The sequence below is a fragment of the Pagrus major genome, chromosome 16 (assembly GCF_040436345.1).
Source record: "Pagrus major chromosome 16, Pma_NU_1.0".
Taxonomy (NCBI): domain Eukaryota; kingdom Metazoa; phylum Chordata; class Actinopteri; order Spariformes; family Sparidae; genus Pagrus; species Pagrus major.
The window spans coordinates 8,643,846-8,657,412 of NC_133230.1; the positions used below are offsets into that span (position 1 = coordinate 8,643,846).

Sequence of the window (13,567 nt, forward strand, 5' to 3'; positions counted from 1 at the left end):
GGCAGAAATAGGGAGCTGTAAATATTTAACTCTGTTTGGTTTTCCATTTGGGCCCTCGGCTCTTACTTCTCTCAGAGGCCTTGTGATCGCCTACAGGTTACTGATAGCAGGAGATGTCTGCAAGTGTGTACATCTATGTCGGGTACGTGCGGAAGATTAACTTAGTGTGTAACAGCCATTTGGAGGATTCACTCAAGTAATTCAAAATCCTCCTTTTAATTAGAATTGTGTCTTTTTTTCCCCTGTTTGATTTCAACATGACTTTATAGCTGTGTGTTTGATTCTCTGTCTCTTCGTGCACACGTGAGAAAATCAGAGTGTGGTCATTAAATGTGCGTATGTGAGTTATAGACCTGGTTAGTGTATGTGTATGGGTGTGTAAAATCTACAACTACACCGCCACTACACACACTTGTTCAGAAGGAACTTAATTTCATTTTTATTAACAAGGTCTTGGTATTCAAACTAAATGTGCACAATAAAAAGAAACCTCTCAGGCTCAAACAGCATTTGAAAACTTCTTTTTGAACCTATGTTTCATTCATCAGTAGAGTCAAGGCCTGGCAGCAGTTTCAACATCTTTTTGATGCTTCCAGAAATATGATGGATAGCGGAAGTCCTTGAAAGCGCTCTGAAACTCCTCTCTGACATCTCTTTGCAATCTGTTACCCCAACAGGCTGTGACTGGCCCCACCCCAAGATGACATCCCCCAAAAACAAAGCCAAGAAGAAACCACCCAAAGACAGCATGACGCTGCTGCCGTGCTTTTATTTTGTAGAGGTACGTGTAGAGAGATCGGATGTATTGATGAATCACTGTTTTTTATATGCTAGAGCCTGGTCAACACGACTCACTACATTTACTGAATCAATCAGAATCACTCTCTGTGCTGTATAGAGTCTAACTGTATGTTCTTATGTTGAATGCATCTGACCTTTATTGAGTTTGATGTGCTTCACAAACATTGTGGTGCAGTCACTTCTTTACCCCAGTGTGTGTGTGTGTACTGAGATAAAACACTGGATGAATCACCTCTCTCCAAGCAAATATTAAATGCAGGTCGCTCTTTGCTTTGTCCTTGTCCTTGTGCGTGTGGCGGGCGTGGGTGCGTGTGCATATTCCCGTCCAGCTCCCCATCGTCCTGTCCTCTTTGGTGTCCCTGTATTTCCTGGAGCTGACAGATGTGCTGTCCCCCGCGATGGTGGGCTTCCGTTGCTATGACCGTGACCTCTCCATGCCCTACGTGGAGACGGGCGACGAGCTTATCCCTCTGTTGATGCTGCTGAGTTTGGCCTTCGCTGGACCTGCAGCATCGGTAATTCCATCGCACACACATGAGAACACTATTTACTGTGATATACGTTGAATGTATAGTGGAGTAATGGCGTCCTGAGCGAAAAATGAGGTGACACACCCTCTGACTGTGATGTAATCCAAGCTCTAGTCTTTGTTTCGATGGCCGGGCTGTGCATGTTAGTGCATGAAAGCAATTATGGAGAAAGATCTTTGATGGTCAGATATTGATGGAGAATGAGACTCAACTATCTTTGTCCAGAATCGCTTACTGCACCTTTAAGTAATACTTAGATTTTTTGTTTTTTTTTTTGCTCGGACTCAGAAGAAATGATGGCTCAGAAAGTATTTTGTTTTTAAGGTATGTGTGTGTTTTTAGACTCGCTTAGTTAAATTCATTGATGTCTATGGAACAAAAACTCTCCTCAAAGTAGGTTAATGAGAAGGAGGAAAAACGGCTTTTGGCTGATTTTTGCATGATAATTCATATATTCACAAATGTTCCTACTAACAAAGAAACAAGATTGTGTACAACCCATCAACCACCTTTTTTTTTAATAAACACATAACCACAAGCATAGCCATAGTATATATTTACTGCGAATGCCTGGTGGTAGTAGTAACGCAGTTGAGTATTAATGTATTAATGATGCATTTTGTGTGAAAAAGTGAAAAGATTTGTGCAGAAAGATATCACTAGGTTGAAGCTTACACATTTTTACGAATTACAGAATGTGAGGCTGCTTTTAGATCTTATTATTCAACTTAAAAATAATGTTTAATTTTGTTGATTTAGCAAACATGAGTCATTTCTGGTCACTTGTGAATAAAGGGAGCAAACCGACCCTTTAACTTTGTTTTGCTGATCAACTGCAAAATGCAAAAGAGCAGTGATATTAACTGAAAGTAATTCTTCTGGCCACCATGAATCAAAGCTTAATATCCGCTCTGCTTTTATCTCTCTTTTGGTCTCCACCCACTCCTGAGGACAACAATATTGATCTTTAGCTTGCTGGGTGTTTGCTTTTTTAGCAAGCTAGTCCCCAGCAATTGCCGTTAGGTGCCGGGCGGGTAGTACACTTCAGCTGGTGTTAAAAGTCTGATATTTTTCCCTATGAAAACTGATGCTACTGCTGGGAACCGAAATGAGAGCTGTAACTCCTTGAGGGTTTGTCACCAAGCAATCCATTGTTCATGTAAAAATGTCAGCCAGTGCCATAAAATCTTCCTGCACTGGAGTCACAAGGATAAAATCTTCTCCGCGGAGAATCTCAGAGGATCAGCGGTCTAATGTGTGTCTTGGGGTTTTGGGCTTTGCTCTCTACACATGACGCAGGGACCCTCGTGTACAGACAAACACACGGATCGCGCAAATATGCAAAGGTACAGCTTCTCAAACACTCACAAAGCAAATTCAATCTCCCCTCAGAGATCCAGAATCAATGGACACATTGATAAATACACACCTGACATTCCAAAACACACCATCACACACAACACAGGCCCCTCCCAAATCAATACGCTCGCACTCACACACACGGACTGGCACACTGCTAATCCATCAGCAGCATGGAAACGAGCACACCTCTCCAACGCTCATCTATCACTCTGATTGGAAGTGATCACTATTCGATAGCACCCTGCGTCCATTCTCCCTCTCCGCAGCTTTCTCTCACTGCAGATCACGATCAGCGATGGATGTTTGACATTAATAGCAGTTTAGCAGCCTTTCTCCATTTTTGTCTCTTTATTTCGTTCTTCTTTCCTTTATTCTTCTCTCAGTACCTCACAGCGTGTCAAACATGACATAGATGTGTATTTCTGTGTGTCTCTCTCTCACCCTTTACCCACTTTTCTCCCTCCATCTATAGATTATGATGGGGGAGGGCCTGATGTACTGTATGCAATCCAAACTGAAGACGTGTCCCAAGTCAGAAAGCAGCATCAATGCTGGAGGCTGCAGCTTCAACTCCTTCCTACGCAGAACCGTGCGCTTCGTCGGTACGTCCAACTAACAATCCTCCGTTTCTGTTTTTGTTTTTTTTTTGTTTTTTTTAAGGGAGTATTGGGAATTAAGGTCATATTCTAATCCACAGTTTGGTTTTTCTGTGAGTGAATAGGGTTCGGGGTTTGCTTAAGAAAGCTTGGACAGGATATGTTGCTTTAGCTGTGGTGGATCTCGCCCCAGGGGGCCTTCTTCTGGAAGGTCTCATTAACCACATGGTTTGTCAAATGGCATTATTTTCATATATGCGTATTCTGTCAGTGATTTAGAGGCCGGTATAAATAGCATTTTTATCACGTGACGCAAAACAAACCCTTCACTGGAGTGAATCTTGATGCAGTGTCTTTTAACGGCAATTCAGAGGCAATCTCTCACAATTTTTTCAGTTTAAGCGTTTGTGTTTCATGCCCGCTTTTCTTCATGTTATCGGCGTCCAAATAACTGAAATGAATTATGCATACACGGCCATATGACGGAGGACTAATCCTTCAAAGTTATGGAAGATCAACACGTCCCCAGATATGTTGTATCTGGCTCTGCGTCACTAATAGCGTTAACGTTTTGAAGAACTACCTGCTGTCAGTAACGAAAGAACAAAGTGCTGTTGTTTATAAGATGGAAATCAGTTTTGGCTCAGACAAATTGTTCCACTTACCGGCTGATCCCCCAACCTGATTCCACTTTAAAGAGGAGGAAAATAAGCTAATTACATGCATTAAGTGAAGGGTGGCTTAAAAATGAAATGGGGATGATATAATGCTCCACGGAAAATATCTTAAGGCCGACTTTGAGCTTTGAAGTGAAAAGAGTAATTAATTCACCTTGCCAAATTTCACTGTCTGCGGAAAAAGCTTCATATCGTGACAAATTGAAGGCTCGTGGTGTCACTTCAGGTTGTTGGAGCAAACTCAACGTTGTTTTCCACTCGCAGGTGGTGTTCATAAACGAGCAGCTCAATGTGACGAAACCACCAGGGGCTTTCAGTTCATTTACCAAGGCTGCCTCTTCACCATCTCTACCTCCCGTCTCCTTCTCCCTCAGGTGTTCATGTGTTCGGTCTCCTGGCAACAGCCCTGGTGACAGATGTCATCCAGTTAGCTACTGGTTACCACGCCCCTTTCTTCCTCACCGTCTGCCAGCCCAATTACACGGCCCCGGGAGTGTCATGTGACAACAACGCCTACATCACGCGGGACATCTGCATGGGGAAAGATCAGTATGCCATCATGTCAGCCAGGTAAGACATGGGTGTGCATTCAGAGCTGAAAAAAGAGTCTCCATCTGCCTGGTTTCAAAAAATGCATACAGATAAAGTGCATTCATCACAATAAAAGCTCAGTTTATTTGTGCAGGATCTTACTCATATGCCTCTCAGCTCTCTAGCTCTGCTGCTTTCATGCCATTAAATTGCAAGCTGAAGCACAGAACCATTTCCGTGGTGTATATTGTATACATTCCAGTTGGCTCTCTGCTCAATCGAATATATCTATCCAACATGCTGAGTTACAACGATGAAATGATTTACAGCGGGTTCACCGTATCCTGTATGTTGCTGCTACACGTCACTGTCTTACAGGAGTGTGTGTGCAAACACCACAAGGTGAGGAATCATCAACCCTCATTTGCATTTGAAGAGGATTACAGGAGATTAAAGCAGCAAAGGAGTCAAATTGTTGTTGCGACAGTTGGATTTTTAAAAAAATAATTCAGCATTTGCTTATTCACGATATGCCGTTTATTTGCACATCAAGGCTTACAATGCCCTTACAAATTCCCCATTGTGCCCGGCTCTAGCAATCTCACTTGCAGATGTGGCTGCTGACACATAGGTCAGACAAACAAGCTACAGCAAACAGTATATGTGTTTTAGCCAGGCATAATAAGTGCATGCAAACAGAAGAGATTACAGGTAAATATAGCTCATATGGGGATAATGCCAGTCGTAAGAACCCATACTGACATAATGCATTCCCTCGCTCCTTACCCTGACCTTAAAGAAGTAGTTCGACTTTGGCTTATTGGCTTTCTGGTGGAGAGTAAAGTAAGAAGTTTGTCATCATCGTCGTATTCCCTGACACACGTGGGCCCTCATCAGCGGCTATTTTTTGCCTTCACCTCTTAATCAGTGCCATTTGCAGCTTTTTCATCAGACGTATTCCCGATTAGAAATGGCTTTATTAGCGAGAGTGATGCAAAAATGGTTGGTTGCCACTAGGTGTTTGATGTCAGATTGGTGTGTCTGGGCTCTAGCTACTCATGTGGCCTTTTTAGGAGGAGTCATACTATTTGTTGGCCAGAAGCAGTCCCTAGCAAACCAGCCAAGACTTCAGAAAGTTCCTGCACCAACAGAGCCAGGCCAGCCGTTTCCCTGTTCCCAGGCTTTATGCTAAGCTAAGCTAACCGGCCACTGGCTGTAGCCTTGCACTGAATGGACAAATACGGGAGTGGTATAAATCTTCTCATCTAACTCTCAGTAAGAAAGCCAATATCCGTATTTCCCAAATGTTGCTTTTACAATCACAACCCCGGACATTCAGCATAAACTTCAGCGTATATATGTAATTCTAGCCTGATGCATGAAACCAACCCTCGAACAGACCTCTGACAAAAGTAAGAACCAGACAAAAACTTTGAAAATGTGCTCACCTTGAAGGTCTAAAACTCTTGCAGTCTTCACAAAGACAGACAGACATAAAAGAGGCACTTAAACACAGGTTTAGGGAGTGGGAGAAGGTAAACACCGCAGTTCACGACACAAGGATGAATACACCCACACAAGAGCGACTTAATAAGACAGATTAAACGAGAGCTTGTGCTTCAGCTTTCTAAACTCTAAATTACTAATTACTTTGACCGCAACTCATTCGCTCGCCCCTAATGTTCCCACTAATGCCCCACGGTATTCTGTTTGTGTTTATTAATGCTCACATCCAAGGACACATACTCAGTTTGACTAACAGAGTCGGGCAGGCACCCTGGTTTTAATGTCAAATACAATCCAGACATCACAAATAAGGCAAGCAACCATGACAGCTTTATACTCGGGTTTATTCAAGAGGCACTAAACACACTCGCAAATCCACACAGCCTGTTTTGCAAACCTTTTTTTTGTGAATCTCTTTCTCTCTCTGCTTTCACTCTTTCACACCTAACTCTCCCCCTTTCTCCCCTCAGGAAAACATTTCCATCCCAGCATGCAACGCTCTCTGGCTTCGCTGCTGTCTATATATCCGTAAGCACTTCTGTGTCTTACTTGCCTTCTGTGTTTTGTGTACTTTGATTATGATGCGTTAGCGTCATATATTGTGTGCCTGCATGTGTTTTACAACTAGTCGACCCTGTTTTGTTTGACTTCTTGGTGAATTTCGTTAATATTACCGCAGTGTTTCTGCGCCACATTTTGTTATCTTCACAATTTCTCTTTCGTAAAATGTGCAGATGGGTTCCATGATCTGTGTTACTATACTAAAACATAAAAACTAGCCAGATGCTCTTCTACTTATTCCTAACAAATGTTGCTGCTGGCACCACATACTGCAATTAGTTCCAACATATCAAAGAATTTCTAGCTGGAATGAAATCACCGTCACTTAATACATAAGTCATACACTTCATGATAGTGTTTACTCACTGCAAGGTTTAAGGATTTTTGACTGCAGTACCCTCAGGCCAATGATCCATCCAAATTTAAACACACTAGAAAAATAACAGGACGGTCTTTCACTGTCAGATTTCTGTATTCCTCGTTACGTCCCACTGCATATCGAGCAGCTTATTGCAACTCTGCGGTCAAGTGCTGACGGCAGCAGTTTGTGAACTGTACGTTAGAGCAGCGCTGTCATTTTTCCATGAGGTAACACCCTGCTACACACACACACACACACACCCTCCTCCACCAATGGCTATTGTGAGCTATTGGCCATATCACTGCTGCCTCGCTGGACCCAGAGGGTGCTCATTAAAGCTCACCAGACAGATTTCTTGTGAGAGAAAAAGCAGGAGAGGAGGAGGAAAGCAGCTGTTTTTGCTTGCTAGAGTCACAAAATGTTGCCCTCAATACTTCCCAGAAATAATGTTTCCTCCTCCCATCATATTAAGACATTAAGACATAGTCTGTAGTCTCAAAACCCTCAGAAATTTCAAGTTTTATTGAAACTCTTGATATTTTTGTTATTTACATTTGAATCGCAGCGAAAGGAAATGAAATGTCACCCTGCTGATAGATTTTTCCGCCTCTTCCTTCAAGAATAGCAGGATTTTTATGGTCAATACCAGATGGACAAGCCTGTTTGAAATGGAAACTTTTGCAAAGCCTGCTTTCCTGTCACTCAGCTGTCCTCCTCTTTATATAATCGAATGCATGCAGAGAATTTTAATGCAACAGAGGATATATTCTCTCTCCTTGCTTTCTTCCCCGCTCTGCTTTCCTGTCAAAGATTATCCATCTTAATGACCCAGTTAACCTCATAAGCAGAATCTTAATGGGGGGAAAAAACAATGAGACAGCTAATTTAACTTAAAAGAGAATTCTTCAAATCGGTGGCAATGGAAAGAAGTGACATTTTGTCACCCAGTCGGATAAAGTTTCTAATTTATCTCTTAAAGGAATACATCTTCATTTTGGGAAGTGCAATTATTCACTTTTTTTTTTCTTTTGCCAGGACAGAGAAGATACGGGGGGGTGGGGCAGCTAGTATGACTAGGTCCAAAGATGAGAAACATCTGCCTGGCCGGCGCTAATGTATCCTGTGGTTTTACAGAAAGTTGTTCATCCTGGCCGAAATATAATCTGGGACTGCCAAAACCATGAAACCACAACTTGCTATTTTTTATTCTTCTCAATGAGAAGATATAATGAATTAATTAACAAGCTTTGGAAGCGGCGGCAGGATGATTAGGCCAGCTGTTTCCCTCTGCCTCTGGTCTATACGCTAAGCTAAGCTAACCGGCTGCTGGCCAGAGAGTACCAATTAGGGCCGCCCCTGACTAAAGACTTTCCTCGCTGACTAGCATTCGTTAATCATCTCGCTACAAACTGGCTCCTCTGATGCTTCACAACTCCCCCGTCCCTGCCCCGTCTTCTTCATCCCTGGTGCTGCTCATTTTTCAAACCCTCCCCCCCATGGAGGTCCAAAGCTCCTGTGTTAGCAGTGTAAACACCAATACTCCCCATGGTTAGCTGAGCTAACTTGCAGCTAAAGTTAGCTGCAAGATACAAGATAGCTACAATGTTACAAGAGAAAAGGTCCGTGTTGCAACTGTACCCCTGATACTTTCTACCCTCTACTTTCTAATGGATGCTAGGTTGTTTTTTTCAGCGGCTAAGCAGCTAATGAAAACTTTGCTGACCAAGACTCCTATCGACTCTCAGTTTCGTCAGCTATTAGGGAGCAACTTTAGTATAAATACTCCCATTTAACGCTTGGCAAGCGTATTCAAATTATTCCTTTAACAACAGTTAAGCTCAGGTTTAAGATGGACAAGATGATTGCGATATCTTTCCTTCATTCCTCTAGAGACTTTAGATCTTTCCACTGTTGAGGTTAAACTTGTGTTGCAGTGTGTTATTACTTTTAATGACATCTCTATATTTCTCCCTGTGCCTCTTCTGCATATTAATGTGTGCATCTCTGTCCGCAGATGTATTTCAACGCCAGCATCAACAGCACGACCAAGCTGCTGAAGCCTTTGCTGGTGTTCGCCTTCTGCATGGCCGCGGGCCTCGCCGGGCTGACGCAGATAACTCAGCACCGCAGTCACCCGATAGACGTCTACGTGGGATACCTCATAGGGGCCGGCATCGGAGTCTACCTGGTTAGTTAAGTGTGTGTGACAGGCAGGGCAAAGGATTTATCAGATTTGTCAAGCCCTCAACTAAACTCTGCAGGCAAAATATGTACAATTTCCCCAATTTAATTAGCCTGTGTCAGGATAATTGCTCTTTTTATGATGTTATAACTCACCGAAAGAAATTTGAAGAAGTGAAATGGATTTGCTACTCCAGGATTTACTCTGTGAAATGAGTGCCAGCATATGTTTGAATGTATTTAGGGATTTGTTTTGTCCCCAGGGAGTAGTTAAGAGTCGGCGTGCAGCGTGGTGGGAATGACTGAATAGCACATAAATAGATTTTTTTTAAACAAAGTGGTTTACTTGTTTTGCTGTGACTGAATTGTCCCATTGTATTGTTCTAACACTATCGCAGCGGGCGCTAACAAATGCAGCTTTTTTCCGTCACCTCTCGTCTCCGTGTGGCTTCCATACTTTTCTCTCCCAGCCGTTTCTGCTTTTTTTTTTTTTTTGGCAGGCTCTATATATAGCTTTTTCTATTACCGAGGGGAAGGGAGAGAGAATGAATAATCCGATAAGAATTCTCTGGAACAATTTCACACTTCATTTTAAGAAAAGTTGTCGTCGCCATTTGCCATGCTTCCCTCCTCCTCTCACTCTCTTTCTCTCTCGTCTTTCGGTTTTTTGAGAAGGGGGAGCATTTCTCCCCCTCATTAAAGGATGGATAGGGGGGAGAGAGTGGTTCATGCTGACCTCAGACTAAGCATGAGGAGGAAGGAAAGATGCCTATTCATGCACTCGCTCCCCTCTAATAGAAATCACTTTTTTTCCCCTCCTCAAGATTAAAGGAAATACATTTTCACGCTTCAGTCTTTATGCAACATGCTGGGTACTTCAATCTCATTTATTTCTCCTTCTCACCTCCCTCCCTGTCTCCCCCTGTCATCTGTCAGGCTGTGTTCGCGGTGGGAAACTTCAAAGCATCAGAAGAAGACGCTCACTCTTTACACAGACTGACCCCGGCTCAACAGAAGGACGGCCTGAGGGTGCTGAGCCAGCGGAGTCATGACTCCCTGTACAGGAAGACTCCCAGGGTGTCTGAGAGCAGAGAGGAGCTGGGGGCGGCGCTGGGGTCCGGGGCCCGCAGTAAGGTGAGGAGGGAGAAGGCGTCCTTGGCCTCTCTCAAACGAGCGAGTGCTGACGTGGAGCTCCTCGCGACCCGGGGTCCCATGGGCAAGGAAACCATGGTAACCTTCAGCAACACCTTGCCCCGTGTCGCAAACGGCAACAGCCCCATCTCCCCCTCGGACGAGCTGCCCACAACGCAGCGTCACATGACCTTCCACGTGCCCTTTGACCCCCAGAGGTCTAGGCAGCTGGTGTCAGAGTGGAAGCAGCGCTCGCTGGAGCTCCGGAGCCAGAGCTCACGAGACGAGGATGAGGGGATGGATGGAAGGGATGGAGATGAGGGAGGAGAAGGAGGGGATCAGGAGATGCCTTCATCTCTTTATCCCACAGTGCAAGCCAACAAAGGCATCGCCACGCCGACTGGATCACGGATGGTGGTGGCACCCCCACTTGTTCACATCCCCGAGGAGGCCACTCGACCGCCGCCTGTCTCCCCCAAGAGTGCCAAGACCCGCGCCAAGTGGCTGTCACTCACCGAGGGAGGAGGGGTAAAAGAACCGGGTCCAGGCCCCATCGCGGTGTCGACTCCCCGGGTGCCCAACACACAGCCCAACCAGCTGCCCAGCCAGCAAAGAGTCACTCAGGTTAGGAAGAAATTAGACAGCGAACGCCTGCAAATCATGATAACTACATTACTTTAAGCAATCATTTTTCATCATTTTATTTCAATTGACAAGCAGCGAGTTCTGAGAAAATATATCTGACACAGGAGAAGAGATTTAACAGCTGCCAAACTCTGTGTGCGCTACGCAGCTATGATTTATTTTGTTGGTAAAATCAAAACAGAACAACATGTGTGGAAGCAATTCCACTGATTAGTTTCCAATATGAAATACTCTCACAAGGGTTCAGACACTAATTACAGTTGGAGATAAATCTTATAAAAATGCCTGGGAGGGTAATTGAATGTGCTACTATTAACCTTTAAAATGTTTACTGTCATAAAAGCCTCTGAAATTCTGGCTTTATTGTGGTTCAAATCAATTTTGTTAATCCAAATTGCTGGGTTTTTTTTATAGCCACCGCTCTTCTTGAAAGTGAAACTTCTTTCTTGACCTTGGAAACAGCAATTGGCACATCAGTCTCATTTAGTAGCTGGATCTTTCGGTCATATCAAATGATCTTCCTCATAACACAGAGTTGTCTAGTTGTTGTGGGAACATTGGGACTTGTCATTGAAGTACCCTGGCAGCAGCTTACTTTGCAGGGCAGCTGTGGCCGAACGCACAGTGGTCGAACCAGTCAGCGTCCAACGAGGAGCTACCAGCAGCTACTAGCATGGTTTAGCAAGAAAGAGAAGCAATTGTTCAAGAGGCTATTGTAGGTGCTACTAGCATCAGTTATATCAGAGGTATATTTCATTGAAAGACCACTCCTCTCTCAACTGGTTTCGAGTTTGATTCACCCACTGGTTTCACTAGTGGTAGTGCTGTTGATCTATTGGTTGAAGATAGACGGTGATGGACAGATGGTTCATGGAATCACCTGCCAAGTATTTTTGTGCCTGCCATTTTCAATTTGTAGCCGCTCCTTTCCAGATGGTTCTGTGTAACAAACCATCTGGTGCGTCTGGTTAGGAAACAGAAGCTCACAAAGTAGTATCACCAACATGGGTCCATTTGGTGGCTGACCTTCAGAACTCCTCTGAGCACTAACCTTTGTAGATTTTGACAAGATCTTCTTCTGTTCTCCAGGTGATAGCCATGTCCAAGCAGCAGGGTCACGGACACCTCACATCGTCCACTAAGACATCGGAAGGTGGCTCTTCCTCCGGCGGTGGGTCCAACTGCTCCGAGTCGCCCTACTACCGGATCCCATCTGATCGAGACAGCTGCACTGGCAGCAACCCAGGGAGCATCGCGGGAAGTGGGAGCATTGTCACAATTGACGCTCATGCCCCCCACCACCCAGTGGTGCGTGTGTCAGCCAGTAACGGCAAGCCGTGGGAGTGGAGAAACACCATCAGTGGTAACATGATGGCCGCCGACACGTCAGGGGACAAACACCGCGCGGCGCTGCAGCGACAGGAAAATGTTAGTCAGTATCGGGATTACCGGACGCTCCCAGTCAAAACGGACTCACTCTGCTCCTCCTCGGCCAGCGGCAGCGCAGAAGGAGGAGCAGACCTGCCTCCCCCACCTCTCCCCACTTCTTCCTCTCCTCTGCCTCCCCCTCCTCAGCTGTCCTCATCCCCTCTACCGCCACCTCCTCCTCACTCGTCTTCTTCCCCTTTGCCTCCACCTCCACACCCGAGCTCCTCTCCAATTCCTCCTCCTCTTCCTCACCATGCCTCGTCTCACATGCCTCTCCCACCTCACCTGTCCTCTCAGATGTCCCCACCACCCCTCCCGACATCCTCCCAAATGCCTCCACCTCCTCACTCATCCTCCTCTCAAATGCCCCCACCTCCACACCCATCCCTAGCTCAAATGCCCCCACCTCCACACCCATCCTTAGTTCAAATGCCCCCACCTCCACACCCATCCTTAGCTCAAATGCCCCCACCTCCACACCCATCCTTAACTCAAATGCCCCCACCTCCACACCCATCCTCTTCCCCTCTCCCACCGCCACCTCACCACTCATCCTCCATGCCGCCGCCTCCGCACCCCTCCTGCTCCAGCATGCTTCCCCCTCCACCCCATCCTGACCTACTGATGGACGGCCACAGCCAGGGACTGTCCCGCACCTCCACGCTGCCTCGTCGGCCCTCGGTCTCCGCCCGCAGCCATGCTGAGCAGGAGCACTACTACAAGGCCATGCAGAATGAGAGGATGTTATAGTAAAAGACAACAGTAATCATTGTCATATCAATGATTGTACTTCAGAAGACTCACTGAGAGAGACAGTGAAACAAAGGAGGTTGTGGCAGGTGAACAGAGATTTATGAAAAATGACAAAAAGGTTCAGAGACTCTGAACAGCAGCTTCAGTCAAAATGCTGGAAGGAAAGAGGCGTGAGGGTGGAGGACCATTGGGAGATCTGGCAGCTCACACACACTCAGCAGGGGACCTGGTTTTTCCCTGCTCAGACATTCTGCCCACAGCGCCGGCTCAGCGGCCCTGACTGGGAAAAGAACAGACAAGCGAAGAAACGGGAGTCAAGAGAGAGCAGGGTGAAGAATTAAAAAACCCCTAGTTCAGCTCTCGTTTAGGCACGCACATCCTCCGTGTTTCTTTATGACACTTTCAAAGAGGGAATGGAAGAGGCTGCAGCTGAAAGAGATATCACAATGCACGGCCTGGGATTTGCTAACTCAAGTTTCCCCTGAGAGGGCGGATTAGACTGAC

General features: G+C 45.4%; 1 protein-coding gene across 1 annotated transcript; it reads left to right on the top strand.

Annotated features, from left to right (window-relative positions):
* Positions 1-700: 700 nt before the first annotated feature.
* On the top strand, positions 701-13,060 carry LOC141011073 (phospholipid phosphatase-related protein type 3-like). Its single transcript, XM_073484289.1, has 8 exons — positions 701-781; positions 1,131-1,316; positions 3,166-3,295; positions 4,341-4,536; positions 6,474-6,531; positions 8,940-9,113; positions 10,043-10,861; positions 11,972-13,060. The coding sequence occupies exons 1-8, from the start codon at positions 701-703 to the stop codon at positions 13,058-13,060; spliced, it is 2,733 nt and encodes a 910-aa protein (XP_073340390.1).
* The last annotated feature ends 507 nt before the right edge of the window (positions 13,061-13,567 follow it).